Source organism: Lethenteron reissneri, chromosome 35 (genome assembly GCF_015708825.2).
Source record: "Lethenteron reissneri isolate LAM-NWPU_2019-01 chromosome 35, ASM1570882v1, whole genome shotgun sequence".
Classification (NCBI taxonomy): Eukaryota; Metazoa; Chordata; class Hyperoartia; order Petromyzontiformes; family Petromyzontidae; genus Lethenteron; species Lethenteron reissneri.
Window position 1 is genome coordinate 176,711 of NC_083813.1, and position 19,257 is coordinate 195,967.

The following is a 19,257-nucleotide window of genomic DNA, read 5'->3' on the forward strand; positions in this document are numbered from 1 at the left end:
GCGTGCCGATGCCGCGTGCGCGATGACGTCCATAGAGGGCGTGCCGATGCCGCGTGCGCGATGACGCCCATAGAGGGGCGTGTCGATGCCGCGTGCGCGATGACGCCCATAGAGGGGCGTGCCGATGCCGCGTGCGCGATGACGCCCATAGAGGGGCGTGTCGATGCCGCGTGCGCGATGACGCCCATAGAGGGGCGTGTCGATGCCGCGTGCGCGATGACGCCCATAGAGGGGCGTGTCGATGCCGCGTGCGCGATGACGCCCATAGAGGGGCGTGTCGATGCCGCGTGCGCGATGACGCCCATAGAGGGGCGTGTCGATGCCGCGTGCGCGATGACGCCCATAGAGGGGCGTGTCGATGCCGCGTGCGCGATGACGCCCATAGAGGGGCGTGTCGATGCCGCGTGCGCGATGACGCCCATAGAGGGGCGTGTCGATGCCGCGTGCGCGATGACGCCCATAGAGGGGCGTGTCGATGCCGCGTGCGCGATGACGCCTATAGAGGGCGTGTCGATGCCGCGTGCGCGGTGACGCCCATAGAGGGCGTGTCGATGCCGCGTGCGCGGTGACGCCCATAGAGGGGCGTGTCGATGCCGCGTGCGCGATGACGCCCATAGAGGGGCGTGTCGATGCCGCGTGCGCGATGACGCCCATAGAGGGGCGTGTCGATGCCGCGTGCGCGATGACGCCCATAGAGGGGCGTGTCGATGCCGCGTGCGCGATGACGCCCATAGAGGGGCGTGTCGATGCCGCGTGCGCGATGACGCCCATAGAGGGCGTGTCGATGCCGCGTGCGCGATGACGCCCATAGAGGGGCGTGTCGATGCCGCGTGCGCGGTGACGCCCATAGAGGGGCGTGTCGATGCCGCGTGCGCGGTGACGCCCATAGAGGGGCGTGTCGATGCCGCGTGCGCGGTGACGCCCATAGAGGGGCGTGTCGATGCCGCGTGCGCGGTGACGCCCATAGAGGGGCGTGTCGATGCCGCGTGCGCGATGACGCCCATAGAGGGGCGTGTCGATGCCGCGTGCGCGGTGACGCCCATAGAGGGGCGTGTCGATGCCGCGTGCGCGGTGACGCCCATAGAGGGGCGTGTCGATGCCGCGTGCGCGGTGACGCCCATAGAGGGGCGTGTCGATGCCGCGTGCGCGGTGACGCCCATAGAGGGGCGTGTCGATGCCGCGTGCGCGGTGACGCCCATAGAGGGGCGTGTCGATGCCGCGTGCGCGATGACGCCCATAGAGGGGCGTGTCGATGCCGCGTGCGCGATGACGCCCATAGAGGGGCGTGTCGATGCCGCGTGCGCGATGACGCCCATAGAGGGGCGTGTCGATGCCGCGTGCGCGGTGACGCCCATAGAGGGGCGTGTCGATGCCGCGTGCGCGATGACGCCCATAGAGGGGCGTGTCGATGCCGCGTGCGCGGTGACGCCCATAGAGGGGCGTGTCGATGCCGCGTGCGCGGTGACGCCCATAGAGGGGCGTGTCGATGCCGCGTGCGCGGTGACGCCCATAGAGGGGCGTGTCGATGCCGCGTGCGCGGTGACGCCCATAGAGGGGCGTGTCGATGCCGCGTGCGCGGTGACGCCCATAGAGGGGCGTGTCGATGCCGCGTGCGCGGTGACGCCCATAGAGGGGCGTGTCGATGCCGCGTGCGCGGTGACGCCCATAGAGGGGCGTGTCGATGCCGCGTGCGCGGTGACGCCATCACGCACGAGGAAACGCTCCGTGGCCTGCGCGGTGACGTCACCACGCAAGGAAGCGCGATGGCGGCGGCCTCTGCTTCCACGTCGCACCGCGACCGGGCCGCCTTCACCTCCTCATCCTCCGCGCTGTCGTGGGAGGCGATGCGCGGCCTGGCCGAGCTCGGGCAACTGCAGCGCGACTACGAGCGCCTGTGTCGCGACGAGGTGCCCGCTGACGCGGGGCCAGCCCGGCGGTCGCGCGTTCGCAGCGTTGAGATTCGCGGTTCCATTCCGACCGGCCGCCCCGGTTAATGCTGCGGATGTATCATCGTCGTTCGTCAACATAGTTATTGTTGTTATTTCACTCGTTTACCCGGGAAATCTCTGCAGAGTCCTCAAGACTCTTGTTCAGGAGGCTCCTGCCGAGTTGTTCGCAGTAGGGGGCGATGTTGCTGCTGCTTCTGCCGTCTGATCCCAGTGGAGTAATTAGCAGGCTCATGTTTAGCGGTGGGAGGTTTGGCCCATAGCAGTTACAATTGTGTTCGTTATTAACCACAAGAGACGCGCTCTCCGGAGAACTCGGACCGCTGTCTAACCGTGGATGTTAAAGACTCCGTGACGTCGTGCGATAATGAGTTGGCCGTGACGACTCCCAAACCACTGTCGCGGGGAAGCGGCAACCATTGCCCTCCCCGTTGCGAAGACGGAGCAGGGCCCCGCACCAAACCACAACTCGCCGGTCACCACTCCCCCGATGCTCACCGAACTCCACTTGGCACGAGCGCCCCTCACAACCCCGCACTGTCGTTCGTGCATTGCAGCCAGCAGCAGGATGTGACCCACTCGTGGCAATTATCAAGCGGCGGTGACTGCTTTTAGACTTGAGTTACACACGATGGGGCGTGCATGCCGAGTTCAGGTTTGACACCAAAGATCCCTGAGCTCTCGCTGCTCTCGGCGCGTCAAACGTGGCTGGAGTCGATGCTGTGACAAGACTGCACGCATGGCACCGACCCTTGATCAGCATCCACTTCCCCATTGCCCCTGCCCTTCCACATTGCCCCTGCTCTTCCCCATTGCCCCTGCCCTTCCACATTGACCCTGCTCTTCCCCATTGCCCCTGCCCTTCCACATTGCCCCTGCCCTTCCACATTGCCCCTGCCATTGACCCTGCCCTTCCCCATTGCCCCTGCCCTTCCACATTGCCCCTGCCATTGACCCTGCCCTTCCCCATTGTCCCTGCCCTTCCACATTGCCCCTGCCATTGACCCTGCCCTTCCCCATTGCCCCTGCCCTTCCCCATTGCCCCTGCTCTTCCCCATTGCCCCTGCCCTTCCCCATTGCCCCTGCCCTTCCACATTGCCCCTGCCATTGACCCTGCCCTTCCCCATTGCCCCTGCCCTTCCACATTGACCCTGCCATTGACCCTGCCCTTCCCCATTGCCCCTGCCCTTCCACATTGACCCTGCCCTTCCCCATTGCCCCTGCCCTTCCCCATTGACCCTGCCCTTCCCCATTGCCCCTGCCCTTCAACAGCCCTGTCCACCACCTGGGTCAGTGGCTTAAAACTACCATCAAGGTCGTTGGCTATAGACCACAAAATTGAGTTGGAATGAGCCCTCATTAGGCGAGTGTATTGTGTCATTGGGTGAGTGGGCGACACAGTGGGTGGAAGATATCTACCTCGCCTGGTATACAGGAGGTCATAGGTTCGATCCCGACCCAGATGGCTGCTATATATTTGGAGTTTGCACGTCTCCCTGTGGTTGCCTGGATTTTTCTCCGGATCCTCCGGTTTATCCCTCCACATTTAGAAACATGCATTTAAATTATTTGGCTGCTATGAGTTTCCACATGATAAACCACTTCGTTGATCTATCATTTGTGGCCAGGTCGCTTTTGAAAAATAGCTATATATCTCAGTGGGTCTTACCTGGTAATATAAAACATAATTTATTGTTTTAGTTTATAGAGTATTATGTCGACGGACTGCAGGAAGAAGTCACAGCTGAACTGGACTCATTGCTGGAGAAGCAGAGTGGATTGGAGTCAAAAATGGGCTCTCTGCATCGCATGCGGTGAGTGTAGCTCTCATTTATAACCTTTAAATATAGATTAACATTTCAAATGCATAGTGTATTTTACAGTTTTTTACGTACAATACAATGCTTCTGGCGCTGCCATCTGTCAGACCAAACTTGCAGCTGATTGAAGGGGATGCCTCTCAGCTCGCTGGAATGATCAACTTTACCTGCAACCTGGCCGAGAACATCAGCAGCAAAGTCCGCCAGCTGGACCTGGCCAAGGTGTGGGCACGCCTGGGCACACATCATCCCCACCCACACCCTGCAGCAAGTGTCCCTGCTGACTGCACGATGGGTTTGAACTCTCAACACAACAGTGCAATGCATGAATTGGCTCAGGTTATTCTATGTTGGCAATGCTGCGTAAGAAGCGTTTCACCCAGTTTGTGATAAATGAGTGTCGGTTCCATCGTGCGAAAGCGGCAGAGCAGATGCAAGGAGTCGGAGCACAGGAATTTATCTTTGGTGACCAATCGGGCGCCGATCCATTTGACAGATGCATGTGTGTGTTAGCGTGACTTGAAGAGGTGTTACTGTTTACACGTGTGCACGCAGGCACACAAAGATGCAAATATCCCCTCTAGCCTTAACAGACTGTTGGGGCAAGGTCCATTAGCAAGCACTTATGAAGGCCAACACGGCACATGGGAAAGGTAGTGTGGTCAGCACCATGCCCAGCTGCCTTCGCCTCCCCATTGGTGACATTGTCATACTGCACTAGGTATTCATTAAGGCTGAGTCGACCTAGAGGAGGCCAGGGATTTTTGTCACTGATGCATAGCAGACTAGGTTAAAAAAAGAACGGTAATTTCAACATTCCGCATTTTTCCTAACTGTCACTGAGTGGCCAATGTTTTCCTCCTCACAAATAAACCTTGACTTAAAGCTTTTGTGACTGCAGGAATTCATATTATTTCGGTAAAGTCACGAAAATAGAAAAAAGAATTACAATAAAATAAGAAAATTTTAATTAGGTGAATAAAAAATAATACAAATATCACGACGTTTCGATCGCAACACAAGCAATCGTCATCAGGAGAAAAAAAGGAGAAAGCTGCTGAGGCAGGCTGTTTTAAAGGTTTGAAATGGGTGTAGCTCAAGGGTCATAAACGAAGTGGGCGGGGCTAGTGATGTTAAAGTGAGAGATGAGCCTGTCAATGTAAGATCGCAGAGCTACCCCCACGACGGGGGCGCGGAGGCTGCCACTGCACCGTGAGAGATGAGCCTGTCAATGTAAGGTCGCAGAGCCGCCGCCACACCGAGGACACGAGCGACGGCGGCTGTGCCAGTGCGAGACATCCAACCTGTCAATTTAAAATCAGAGAGTCGAAAATAACCGCCAACATCGGAAGGTAGGATGGAAACATCACAGCCAGTTATGACTTAAACTGGTTAACAACGTCTTTCTAATGATTGCTCAGTTTGTACCCATCTTCTCGGTTGAAATTGTCTTTGTCTATATATCTGGATGGCTTCATGAACGAATCTTTGTTGATAGCTAGTGGGTTTGCAGAGTACCTTCGTCTTGGAGAAATCAATTTCGTGTGAGCCCACCGCATAAAAAAATGTGATTATTTTTTCTATTTACGTGACTTTACCGAAAGACCCAAGGAATACATTGAACCTGTTGTTAAATTACTTTACCGAAAGACCCAAAGAATACATTAAACCTGTTGTTAAATGACCCTGTATTTTAACACACATGCTTACACGCATGCAACAACAACTGCTGCTATTTGCTTCTTTCAGGGGGTGAACAATGAAGCAAATAAAAATCAAAACAAAAACAACGGTCATAATAGGGTTTTCCCCTTTTTTCTGGCAACAAAACAGGTGTAAAATCGGTGTTATATTACAAATAAAAAACTGCACAAACGTAATATTAAATAAAATACATTTTGTTTGGCTCAATTTACTTTAAGAAATAACAGTAAAATGATTGAAACATCAATTGGTGTCACTATTACGTGAATAATAATTTGGCACATCTGGTATTCGCACCATTGTTATTGAGAAAGGGGATCACGGAGGAAGGCACTGCTGCGTTTCTCAGACACAGCCTGCAGTGGTTTCACAGTAGGAGTGGTGGTGCAACTGCTGTGTCTAATCCCAATTGAGTGAGCGTTGTGTATGCAAACAGACAACGGTATACACGTGAAATACATCGACTGCAAGTGAAGTGCGGCACGCATGTGTATGTGTGTGCACAGACGCGCGTGTACCAGGCGATCCAGCGCGTGGACGATATCCTGGACCTGGCACTGTGCACCGACGGGGTGCAGGCCGCTCTCAACAGCGAGGACTACGAGACGGCCGCGGGCCACGTTCACCGCTTCCTCTCGCTGGACAAGTCCGTGCTAGAAATGAGTCGCGACGGCAGGGACGGTGAGAGGCCTCTCCCACGTTGGTTTCTCATCTCGACACCACTCATGTGTCTTCAGCGTGCAGAACGGTGCACAACATAGCGTGGGGGCATTGCGATGGGGTATGTGCAGTTATTACGCTATTGCTCATTTCATAAAGATCAGAATCAGAATATTTATACTGGAGGAATCCAATGAGCTGTTAAGCTCTTTATCACAGATGTCCAGTAAGGTATGAGGCGCTGCACTGATCTGTAGGTTGTAGTTATACAGACCTTTACACCTGACACCCTCGCTTGCTGACCTGCTTTTGTTTCCTGTATTAGACACCAATTCGTGTTTTGGATGCCGTAACAAATGGAACTAATGTGACTATCGAGTAATTTTTGCCTTTCTATTTTTTCATGGGTGGCAGGGTGACGCAGTGATAGTACTTGTGCCTCAGGGCTAGAAGGTCCTGAGTTCAATTCCCAGCTCGGGCGCCTTTCTGTGTGGAGTTTGTATGTCCTCCCCCTGTTCTGCATGGTTTTCCTTCAAGTTATTCGGTTTCCTCCCATAGCTAAAAAAACATTGTAATGCTGAAAAATTTCACAGAGCAACATTGTCCCCTCCTGTGAAGGCTTCGCAAAACCTTCCTAAAATAACTTTCCTGGGTAAGCAAGCGTAGAAACAAATATTAATGATGAAAGTATAACAAGTGATTCGGTAATAATGCTCACTCTGAACACGGCGCCATGTGCCATCGTTTTTAAACCAGGTGGGATGGCGGACACGAACCTCGGCCTGCTGCAAGACGCCGAGAAGAAACTGAAGGCCATCGTGGTGGTGCGGTTTGACGCGGCCATAAAGGAGGGAAACCTTCCGCAAGTGGAGCGCTTCTTCAAGATCTTCCCCCTGCTGGGCCTTCACGACGAAGGCCTCAGCAAGTTTGCGCAGTACCTCTGTGCCCAGGTGCGCCACTGCCACCCGGCTGAGATGCCAACTTCTCCTGAAGCCTGTCAATGCTGCGGGGATGGACGTTGTTACTTTTGCATGAGCTATGTGACATGGCCCATCGTTAACGCGTTCGCCTGTTGATGCGAGGGTCGCAGTTGATGTTCAAGATGCAGTGATGTCTGTCAAAAGAACACACCTTCGTGTGTGTCGGTGTTATGGCTCAAACTTCTCAAATTACACAAATTTCTTGCAAACCACATGATTGGGAGGCACAACAATCATCACCCCCAACTCTGACAACTTAGCAAGACCCTGAAAAAGAGTTGGGACTCGGGCTGTCGTGGGTAAGCAAGTATAATAATTATAAAGGTGCAATTGGCAGCGATGTATGTATGTTGAACTTCATTCTCACCATACGTAGCCAACCGTGCTCATTGATGGGCATGCTGTTTGTCCAGATACATAACATGGGCCCTAAACTAAATAGGCAGAGGGCCATGCCGTCAGTGCCACCGATTAGATATCCATCTTATTGGCACTTCAAACACATCCCAATGCTTATCAGTGTGAGTTTGTGCATGCGAATGGTGTGATTAGCCACTGACACACACCTGGGGCTGTGACAAGCTCTTCCCACGTGAGACCAATGGTCCTGGCCCTTGCCGTGTGGCTGTGCAGGTCGCCATCAAGGCGGAGGAGAACCTGCAGCTCGCCATGACCACGGATGTGGGCGATAAGCGAGCTGGCGTCATTTTTGCAGACACCCTCACCCTGCTCTTTGAAGGTGCGAGGGAGTGAGGGGGGGGCCTTCATACATCGGGTGATGCCAATGATGCCAGGATAGAGATGTTTGATAATATAGGAAGATTGTTTGTCTTTATCAAGTTCATTAACACACTTGGCTTCGTTATTTTTCTCGTATTTCTGCCTTTTCCAAAATTGCTGGATAGTTTTGCTTTTATACATATGAAATGACATGATGACACCTGCTGGCTGGGAAAGGGAAGCACGGGTATGGGCACCGCTAAAGACAACATCCAATCTGGAAGGGAGAGGTATCTGGGGCAAAGGTAATAGGCGGGGTTGGCCGAGATGCTCCGGGAACCTGCTCGAAGGTTCCACGAGAGGGCGTGGCCGGAGGTGGAGCCTAGCCGCGCCTGGGGAGATACAGTATAAGCGGGGACAGATCAGGGCTCGGGGTTGGTGTGTGGATTCTTGGGTCCGGACTGCGTTGCTCTCTCCGTCGTCCGGCCACGTGGAAGATCCCCTGCGGGCTTCCATCGCCATCCTCGTCACGCCACCAGCCAGCGGCGTAGCCGAGTGATCGGCCGTGTGTGTAGCCAGTAGAGACGTAAATATCTCAGTGTGTACTCAGAGTGAGAAGGATCAGGTTGGCCCGTGTTGTGCCCGTGTCAGAATAAAGAAGAAGTACCCTCTACACGACGTGTCGCGGAATCGCTCATTACATTGGAGTCAGAAGTGGTTAAAAAAATATATTAAACAGAAGAACTTGTGTTAAACAGCGAAGATTTCAGTATGTTCAAACATCAGAAGAAACGGAACCCACCTGTGGCGTCTTCCGACGATGAAAATGCGACCCAAGACCTCCTGCCGACCCCGGGAACCGTGGTCCCGGTTATTGAAACCACGGTGGGGGAGTTGGCGGTCGATCCAGACGCAGCATCTCCGCACCAGCAGCCCGAAAACGGCTGGAAGAAGGTGCCGGAGCAGCTGGACTTGTTGCGGGTGGTGGTCGTACAGCTGGCGTTGCTCGTCACGGAGACTGCGGTGGTGGGGCGCTCAGCGCTACACATAGACCGAGCAGGCACCTTTTCTTGCCTAGATGGCCAGCAGGTCTCTCTGAGCGAGGCCGTCCAGGCGAGAGGGGAGGGCAGGGGTTTGGGCCTCCCAGCCTCTTATTAGTGCACGAGATTTGAGTTAAATGGTTCAGTAACATGCCACTGTGGTGCAAAACTGAAATCAATAAAGTTTCAGGGTTAAGATGTTCCAGAATATTTCAAGAATGTAGCAAAGTCACACACCTAAAAGTTGTACCATTTAACTTCAAATTTTGTGGGCGGTGATTATGTTGCTTGTGGCCTGTGATCCAGCACTTGTGGAGGCAGCAAGAGTTGGTGGATCACACAAATGTTGTGAAGCTCCCTACCCGTGGGGCTCGAGGTGCTATACCCTGGCTTGACAGGAGAAGGCTTTACAGCAACTTGATTAATCGCCATCTTATGGGGATGGAGTATTGTCAGCCTCACATTCGTGGATTTTCTCCGGGAGCTCCAGTTTCCTCCCACACGTATAAATACTCATTACTTGGCTGAAAACATCTTCATATATAGAGGATTGCAGAGCTTGGGCATTTATTGGCACAGGCTCACTGCCTGGCTGCCTTCCTGCTTGTCTGTGATTCCTCACGCCTCTGAGTCAGCTTCAAGAGCAAGCGAAAACTGTGTTACAAGTCTTAATTAATATCATTGCTTACACCTATCTATCTCGGGTTGGGTGCCAACCCTCTGTAAGGCGTGGCCGGATAAAGGCACAGGTCTACACGTGTAGCCTAATAACGTGAACGTTTCGTTGGCTGCAGGAATCGCTCGCATAGTGGAAACGCACCAGCCCATCGTGGAGACGTTCTACGGGCCCGGCCGCCTGTTTGTCCTGCTCAAGCACCTGCAGGGGGAGTGTGACCGGCAGGTGCAGCGCGTCGTCGACAGATTCACGGAGCATCGTCACTACGAGCAGAAGGTGGGTCGTCAACTACAGCCCCATCTGGACGAGGATTGCTGCTCATCGCTTTGAACAGCCCTCTCCCTCTCTCATTCAAAGTCGGTGATTTCATGCTCAAATGAGCATTGGTGCAGTACTCAGCTGCTCTATACTGCCCTGAGCCAGTGGCGAAAAATGTATATTCCTACTTCTGGGAAAAGTAACCGTAGGACAAATGCCGTTGACTTCCCCACAAAGTGGTAAGCATTGTATCAACCCCAGAGGGATGATGGGCTGAGTCAACCTCCAAACAGGATTTTAACTCGCATCCTTTCGATTGTGGGCCACTCGCTTGACTACTGAGCCACCTGTCCAGAGTCCTCAATTACTTACTCTGAAAACCTAAAACGCAATGTTTGATTCCTGGACTGACTGAGAATCCCACTAATCCGTGGTTCCTGTCAACTCCCCTTCCATGAGAGAGAAGGGTGCTCTTTGCGTCTCACTGAGACCAACTATGTCGCAATTTAACAATATCCCAGATTATTTCTCTTGATCTCTCCAGTTAAACAGAGTTTGATTGTCCAGATAGATTCCACGTGTTGTATGTAGTATGGTCAAATCGAACAGGTCCCTTGTTCTTACCCAGTGATTCCATTTTTTTCCTAATCACGGATCAGATACATAAATGCTGAAAAAGTACGCAAAGGAGCACGGAGAAACGCACACTTGTATGTATGTTGAACTTCTTTCGCACCATACGTAGCCAACCGTGCTAATCGGAGGTGCGGGGGAAGGACAAAAAACTAAACACAAAAAGCAGTTTTAAAGAAATAACTTTTCAATTTAGATGAATTAATCGTGCATAGCTACAGCTGCTTCCGAATATCGGAAGGAAGAGCGTTCCAGACGGCCACAGGAGCGTATCTGAACGCGCACGATGTGGTGGCCGTCTTTGTTCGAATCACACTGAGAGACAGAACGAGAAGCATACAGTGAGGGAAAAAAGTATTTGATCCCCTGCTGATTTTGTACGTTTGTCCACTGACAAATAAATTATCAGTCTATAATTTTAATGGTAGGTTTATTTGAACAGTGAGAGACAGAATAACAACAACAAAATCCATAAAAACGCATGTCAAAATTTTATAAATTGATTTGCATTTTAATGAGGGAAATAAGTATTTGACCCCTCTGCAAAACATGACTTAGTACTTGGTGGCAAAACCCTTGTTGGCAATCACAGAGGTCAGACATTTCTTGAAGTTGGCCACCAGGTTTGCACACATCTCAGGAGGGATTTTGTCCCACTCCTCTTTGCAGATCTTCTCCAAGTCATTAAGGTTTCGATGCTGATGTTTGGCAACTCGAACCTTCAGCTCCCTCCACAGATTTTCTATGGGATTAAGGTCTGGAGACTGGCTAGGCCACTCCAGGACCTTAATGTGCTTCTTCTTGAGCCACTCCTTTGTTGCCTTGGCCGTGTGTTTTGGGTCATTGTCATGCTGGAATACCCATCCACGACCCATTTTCAATGCCCTGGCTGAGGGAAGGAGGTTCTCACCCAAGATTTGACGGTACATGGCCCCGTCCATCGTCCCTTTGTTGCGGTGAAGTTGTTCTGTCCCCTTAGCAGAAAAACACCCCCAAAGCATAATGTTTCCACCTCCATGTTTGACAGTGGGGATGGTGTTCTTGGGGTCATAGGCAGCATTCCTCCTCCTCCAAACACGGCGAGTTGAGTTGATGCCAAAGAGCTCCATTTTGGTCTCATCTGACCACAACACTTTCACCCAGTTGTCCTCTGAATCATTCAGATGTTCATTGGCAAACTTCAGACGGGCATGTATATGTGCTTTCTTGAGCAGGGGGACCTTGCCGGCACTGCAGGATTTCAGTCCTTCACGGCGTAGTGTGTTACCAACTGTTTTCTTGGTGACTATGGTCCCAGCTGCCTTGAGATCATTGACAAGATCATCCCGTGTAGTTCTGGGCTGATTTCTTACCGTTCTCATGATCATTGCAACTCCACGAGGTGAGATCTTGCATGGAGCCCCAGGCCGAGGGAGATTGACAGTTTTTTGTGTTTCTTCCATTTGCGAATAGTCACACCAACTGTTGTCACCTTCTCATCAAGCTGCTTGGCGATGGTTTTGTAGCCCATTCCAGCCTTGTGCAGGTCTACAATCTTGTCCCTGACATCCTTGGAGAGCTCTTTGGTCTTGGCCATGGTGGAGAGTTTGGAATCTGATTGATTGATTTCTTCTGTGAACAGGTGTCTTTTATACAGGTAACAAGCTGAGATTAGGAGCACTCCCTTTAAGAGTGTGCTCCTAATCTCAGCTTGTTACCTATATAAAAGACACCTGGGAGCCAGAAATCTTTCTGATTGAGAGGGGGTCAAATACTTATTTCCCTCATTAAAATGCTAATCAATTTATAACATTTTTGACATGCGTTTTTCTGGATTTTTGTTGTTGTTATTCTGTTTCTCACTGTTCAAATAAACCTACCATTACAATTATAGACTGATCATTTCTTTGTCAGTGGGCAAATGTACAAAATCAGCAGGGGATCAAATACTTTTTTCCCTCACTGTATGTCCCCGGGAACAAACTCAAATTGCAGACGTCACATGCGCTGCTACGAAACGCAAGTGGGCTTGGGCAGAACGCATCGCTGGAAGGGACGATGGCTGATGGACAAAACTAACAACGGCATGGTAGCAATGGGCGAGAACACGCACGAGCGAACATCCTCCGTGGAGAAGGAGCAATGAAATTGGCTCGTGTGCAGGTGCCAGGTGGATTGTTGCATCGTGAGAGGTGTTAAAGACTGGGGGAGACCTTCACTCAGCAGTGGATAGATCGTGGCTCATGATGCGATTGTCCGCTTGTATTCATTCTCTGCACAGATAAAGTGTTAAGATGTTTTCATGAATCCCAAGACGTGATGTGGAAAACCATGGCAGATCCTCACTGGAGCGGTGTGCCTGTGCATGCTCCATGTGGAGTGTACATGCTGCATGCGTTTGTGCGCGACTGCATGGAAACTTTGCGCTTGAGTTGAGATTTTATTTTCAAACACCATTGGAAGTATGCTCCCCGATGACCGATGGTAGAGTGAAGCTATTGTTCAGAAATATCGCACATAAGTGGGTGAGCCTTTAGTTATCATTCCAAGTGGCGTTTTCTGATTACTTGTTTGGATGTCAAGCATGGTGCGCGTGCCTCCTGTGTGCACAGTTGAAGCGCGTGGAGGGCAGCTTGCTGAGAGGCTCCCAGCTGGAGAGGATCGCGCCGAGGTATGGCCACGCTGCACAGACATCAACGTCATGCAAGTGTCTGTGTGTGCGTCTCTATGAGTTTGTTTCATAGGCGTTCGCTAACAGCGCTTGCTCCAACAGTCTGTTAAAGCTATACGGTGATCTTTGTAGTTGTTTGTGTGTGAAAGTGGGGAGCGGTAGTGTAGCGGTTAACGTGCTGCACTATGAATCCACCGACCTGAGTTCGATTCCTGCTCACGGCCAACATTGGAGACGAATATCTGAACCAGTCCTGGGTCTCCCCTAGGTCGATTCAGCCTCACTTGAGTACCTGGTGCCGGGTGTAAACATTGTCACTAGGGGACAAAGACGGCCCGAGCATGGTCCTGGCCACCTACCCCCACATGTACCGTGCCGGCCTCCATAGGTGCTTGCTAACAGCAATTGCCCCAAATGTCTATTAAGGCTATACTGGGGATATTTGTCTCTCTGATCAAGTAACGGAGAGTGTGTCATACGTGAGAGTGTCTCTGTGTGTGTGAGAGCAGGGTAACACGTGAGAGGCTGTGTGTATGTGTTGCGCAGGGAGCTGGACACGATCCTGGGAGAGATGAGCGTGATGAACGCTCGCGCCGAGCTCTACCTGCGTTTCGTGCGGCGCCGCGTGCTCGCCGACCTGGAGGTGTGCGACGCCGACGCCAGCGAGGAAATGCGCAACGGTGAGTGCAGAGCACGGTGCAGTTCACACGAACGGTGGGCACAGAACACGGCGCGGTTGTCACTGTCATGTTTCCTCTCAGCCTTTCATTGAAAGCATCTATGCACAATAGCATGGACACTGGTCATACAATTCTTGATGATGGTGATAGTCCCAGTAGTCCTAAGTATAAATCAAATCGGCACAAACAAACCCGAGGTCGGTTTCGACATTCAGTGTCTCTTCGCCAGAGTGTGGCTGACGGGGTGTGCAACAACAAGACTTGTACTTTACTCATACAGAGGGGCAGATCTGTGAAGGAGGCGTACTGTCTGCTTAATTGTTTTTCTTGATGTAGAGGTGATACGCGCTGGGATTAGAGATCGTATGCCAGCGCGTAATGATTGGCTGTGTAGGTGGTGACGTGCGCTGACGGTGGAGGATCAGGGGTCAGCGCGGGGTCGTGGGTTACGGGGTACTGATTGGCTGTGGACCGGTGACGTGCTGAGAGGGAGTGATCGGGTGGCAGCGCGGTGGGATTGGTGGAGGAGTGTTAACACGCGCTGGGGAAACCGGATCGTAGAGAGAGTGCGTCGTGATTGGTTCATTAAGGAGCGATGCTCATGCTGAAGTACGCATCAGCTCCGCCTCTCGTGAGCAGGGGCTATAAAAGGGGATGCACACAGGCGTGAGGGCAGTGTGTAACCAGCGAAGAATGAAGACGGGGATGAAGACCTAGAGCCCTGCGGTACCTAGCCCCGCTGTCCTAAGGGGACCGGGACTCGGTGTAACCCAGAGGCGAGTGTAGTGTGTGTAGCCATAGGTCTACACGAGCCGAATGTATTGTGTGTAGCCAGGGCATAGGGTCTACACGAGTCGAGTGTATTGTGTAGCCAGAGGCATAGGGCTTACACGAGTCGAGTGTAGTGTGTGTAGCCAGAGGCATAGGGGCTACACGAGTCAAGTGTATCGGGTGTAGCCAGAGGCCTAGAGTTTACACGAGATTAGTGGAGTGTGTCGTCGGAAGAAGGAAGACCACACGTTGTATTGTGACACGTAAAGATTTAATAAAAAGTGTGTTACCCGTCAAGAAGTTCCTGCCGTCAATTCCCATACTTCATTAGTATTAATGACAGCTGTTTGGTCCACCGGTCTCCAAGCTCTCAGGGTCGTAAGGTCAGTCGCAGCTCGACTCTGGCTCGGCCTCGCTGTTGAACTCAGGTTTGAGCCACTCGGTGGCTTCCAAAGAAGCAAGTGAGCGGCTCAGCCGTAACACGGCTCATGGGAATCCTGAGCATGTCCAGGACCATGCTCGGAGCTGAGTTAAGAAGATGGTTCTGTGCTGGCTCAATTGAGTCAGAGCCAAGGCTGAGGCGAGTCCTGACGGGTGAAAGTGCATGTGCGATATAGAGCGTGACTCCATAATAAAGATTTTTTTGGGTTAGATCGCATAAACATATGTCCATACTCTTTGGTTCTTTCGGTAAAGTCACATGGTTAGAAATAAAATAAAACAAATCACGACGTTTCGATCGCAACACAAGCGGTCGTCATCAAATCAAGATATAAATATGTCATGAAACCCATCACCACCTGACACAGCCAATTAGTCAGGTTTGTCACATAAACAAAACATGCCAATTAGTTACTGGTTCAGCACAAAGGTGTGTTGGAGAGTAAGCCCACAATATTTACAATTCAAGTATCGTGACGTTTCGCCGGTGATTACAACAACCAGCCTCATCAGGCTATCCCCTGATGAGGCTGGTTGTTGTCACTGTGAGCCTATTGGGTTAATGTAGTCATACGTTACAATGGATTTTTTGTGATGAGAATGTGGTGTTTGTCAGGGCACCTGTCTGCGCTGGAGAAGCTGATAAACAACTGCGTGCTGAGCCGCAGCATGCAGGAGCTCATGTGCTCCTACATCACCATGGAGGAGTACTTCATGCGAGAGACCGTCAATAAGGTACCACCTAGCGCTCCCTCCTGGGGCTCGGCAAGGATGGTGCAGTCGTTCTCCGCAATAGTGACGTTCTTGTTTTGTTGCTGTGCTCACGCAGCACCACGGATCTCCCTCCTAAAATAGACGGGCAACTGGCTAAACGGGACCACCCTTGTGACAAATCAAAATAAACTTAAACTCTTTCCATTGGGCGGCATCGTGTTGAAGTGGTAGCGCCTGTGCCTCACAACAAGAAGGCCCTGGGTTTCATTCCCAAATCATGCACCTCTCTATATGCTGCTTGTCTGTTCTTCCCTAGTTTTGTGTGGGTTTCCTTGGTTTTCTCCAGATTCCTACCATAGCTACCAAAAAGCCATTGAGTGTAACTGGTATTGGTGAAACATCCCAACACTGAAACTTTCCTGCAAATAATTCAATTACACAGCAACATCGCCCCTTTCTGCAACAACTCGGCAGGACCCGCCTTCGCTGGGCAGCGGTGGCTTTGCACGTGGCCTGTAACCCAGCACTGTGGAGGCAATGAGGGTGGGCAGATTGCACAAATGTTGTGTGAACCCCTTTCCCGTGAGCATCAAGAAGGTGCCATACCCTGGCTCGCCAGTAGAGGGCGGTACAGCAAGTTGTAGACTCCACCTGTTCCATCTGTGTTCAGCATATTTGATGAGGCCAGGAAAAATCCGATGAGCTGCTATGAAGCTCTTTTTGCACAGATGTCCAGTCGGGTCTCGCATGCGCTTGTGCCTCCTCACGCCCGAGTCGTTTCCGCTGTCTCTGTGGGAGCAAGCAAACTCTGTGTGGTAGTGGCACGTTACACGTTGATGTCATTATTCTTATTTTAAAAAATGTCCTGAGACTCGTGAGGCATTCTTGGGTAAACAAGTGTCGTAATAATAACAACTCAATAAAGTGGTGCTGCATGCTGGTGGCAGGCTGTGGCGATGGACACGGTGGAGAAAGGGCAGCTCACGTCCAGCGTGGTGGACGACGTGTTCTACATCGTCAAGAAGTGCATTGGACGAGCCATGGCCAGCTCCAACATTGACTGCCTGTGTGCCATGATCAATCACGCGACCACACTGCTCGATGAGGACTTCCGGTGAGCTTGGCTGCTTAGACAGCACCGCAGCACGGGCCCTTGCTTTTTGTGCATGTGTGTGTGGGATTAGTACACCGGGGGTGAGCGGTAGTGTAGCAGTTAGCGCGCTGCGCTACGGCCAACACCAGTCCTGGGTTTCCCCTAGGTCGACTCGGCCTCAAATGAGTATTTGGTGCGGTGTGTAAACATCGCCACTAGGGAGACAAGGCGACAGGGCGTGGTGTTCGTCACCCACCCACTCGTGTGTCGTGCCGGCCTTCATAGGTGCTCGCTAACAGCACTTGCCTCAACAGTCTCCTAAGGATATACGGGGCATCTTTGTGTTTGTTTTGTCTCTGATCATTAGTGAGTAAACGGCACCACAGCATGGGCTGTGTGTGGGATTAGTGAGTATACAGCACCACAGCATGGGCTGTGTGTGTGTGGGCTCTCGTAGACAGAGTAAATGCATTAACGCTTTCTACCTTGGTTGGAAAACGTTCAAACTAAACTATTTTTATTTTACCAGGTAAGGCCCACTGAGCTGTGTAGCTCTTTTTCAGTAGCGACCTGGCCATAAATGAAAGCCCAATGAAGTGGCTTATCATGTGGAACTTTATCGCAGCCAAACATTTTAAACGCATGTTTCTAAATGTGGAGGGAAAAACCAGAGGACCTGGAGTAAAATCCACGCGGCCATAGGGAGAGAAACACGCAAACTCCAAATATAGAGCAGGAGTCATGTTCGGGATGGAACCCATGACCTCTTGTCTACCAGGCGAGATAATTAACATCTGGGTTCCTGTCATACACCTGTGTTAAACTGCTCTATAAATGTAAGCTGTATTGCACGCAGTGCACTTTGTTTTTCTCGAGTGCACCTCGTTGTCGTGTGCCCAGAGCAATGGAGCTGTGCCGGTTTGTCGCGTAGGGAGGTGCTCAACACGAAGCTGCGCGTGGGCTTCCCAGCGACGACGCTGCAGGACATCCAGCGCGGCGTCAGCAGCGCCGTGAGCCTCATGCAGAGCAGCCTGCAGCAGGGCAAGTTCGAGGCGCGCGGCATTGAGAGCACCGAGGAGGCAAAGCAGTCATTCCTGGTGAGCCTGCACTGCCTAGGCCCCCCCCCCCAGCCCCCCCCAGCCCCCCCATCTGTGTGTGTGTGTGTGTATCTGTGTGGGGAGCAATAGTGTAGCGGTTAGCGTGCTGCACTATGAACCTGGCGACCCGGGTTCGATTCCCGCTCACGGCCAACACCAGTGACGGTTATCTGAACCGGTCCCGGGCCTCCCCTAGGTCGACTCAGCCTCAAATGAGTACCTAGTGCGATGTGTAAACATCGTCACTAGGGAGGCAAAGGCGGCCGGGCGTGGTGTTGGCCACCCACCCCCTCGTGTGCCGTGCCGGCCTTCATAGGTGCTCGCTAACAGCACTTGCCCCTACAGTCTGTTAAGGCTAAATGGGGGATCTTTGATCTTTGTATCTGTGTGTGAGGAGCGGTAGTGTAGTAGTTAGCGCGTTGCACTACAAACCCGGCGACACGAGTTCAATTGCTGCTCACGGCCAACACCAGTGATAATTATCTGAACCGGGCCTCCCCTAGGTCTACTCAGCCTCAAATGAGTAACCGGTGCAGTGTGTAAACATCGCCACTAGGGAGACAAAGGCGGCCGAGTGTAACGTTGGCCACCCACCCCCTCGTGAGCTGTACCGGCCTTCATAGGTGCTTGCTAACGGCACTTGCCCCAAAAGTCTGTTTAGGCTATACGGGGAATCTTTGTCTTTTGTGTGTATCTGTGTCTATGACCCACGGGTTTATATGCGATTTTTTCCCAAGTGGATGTAAGCAGTAAAATTGCGGATAACCTTCGGATACAACAATCCACAATATTAGTCCCCTATACTGGTCCCCGATAGAGTTACACATTTCACAGCGTTTTGAAATAAGATCTGCATGTGTGGAGTTATATGTAAATAAACTTCTCTAAAAAAGTTTTTTAAAAACAACGGTTTTATTAACAACTTCGTTTAACTCACGGTCGAGAAGTACATCAATGGCGTCTGAGACACGCGGCGCCGGATTTTTGTGCGAGCCGATTCCACAGTTTAGGGACCGCAGTGTTTTTGACCAATACAAAAATATATAATTAATAAGCCGTCCATACAAAAATTGTAATTGGTTGAAAAGAGGCAATTAATTGATGAATTGATGCCGATACAGGCATGCATTGTCACCGGATCTGAGTACGCGTGCAACATTTGGAATTGATTGGACAACTGGAAGTAGACTAACTTTTGATTACAAGATTTGACCACGACAAACACAAGTGAAATATTTTTGGTTCTTTCGGTAAAGTCACGTAGAAGGGAAATAATAAAATGATAAAAATATAAACCAATACAATTTTCACGACATTTCGACTGCAACACAAGCAATCATCATCAGGTGTGAAATCCACAACAAGAACATTTTA

The 19,257-nt window shown here is 51.5% G+C and overlaps 1 protein-coding gene across 1 annotated transcript in view; it reads left to right on the top strand.

The window, feature by feature from the left end:
* Nucleotides 1-1,726: 1,726 nt before the first annotated feature.
* The window catches only part of COG4 (component of oligomeric golgi complex 4), a 29,057-nt gene continuing 11,526 nt past the window's right edge, over nt 1,727-19,257 (top strand). Inside the window, exons 1-12 of the mRNA XM_061565504.1 lie at nt 1,727-1,907; nt 3,678-3,760; nt 3,874-3,988; nt 5,977-6,151; nt 6,887-7,080; nt 7,744-7,849; nt 9,665-9,822; nt 13,029-13,087; nt 13,634-13,767; nt 15,596-15,714; nt 16,641-16,807; nt 17,718-17,883. Of these exons, the coding sequence (XP_061421488.1) occupies nt 1,764-1,907; nt 3,678-3,760; nt 3,874-3,988; nt 5,977-6,151; nt 6,887-7,080; nt 7,744-7,849; nt 9,665-9,822; nt 13,029-13,087; nt 13,634-13,767; nt 15,596-15,714; nt 16,641-16,807; nt 17,718-17,883 (1,620 nt within the window). The 5' untranslated portion in view covers nt 1,727-1,763. The remainder of the gene's footprint in view (nt 1,908-3,677; nt 3,761-3,873; nt 3,989-5,976; nt 6,152-6,886; nt 7,081-7,743; nt 7,850-9,664; nt 9,823-13,028; nt 13,088-13,633; nt 13,768-15,595; nt 15,715-16,640; nt 16,808-17,717; nt 17,884-19,257) is intronic.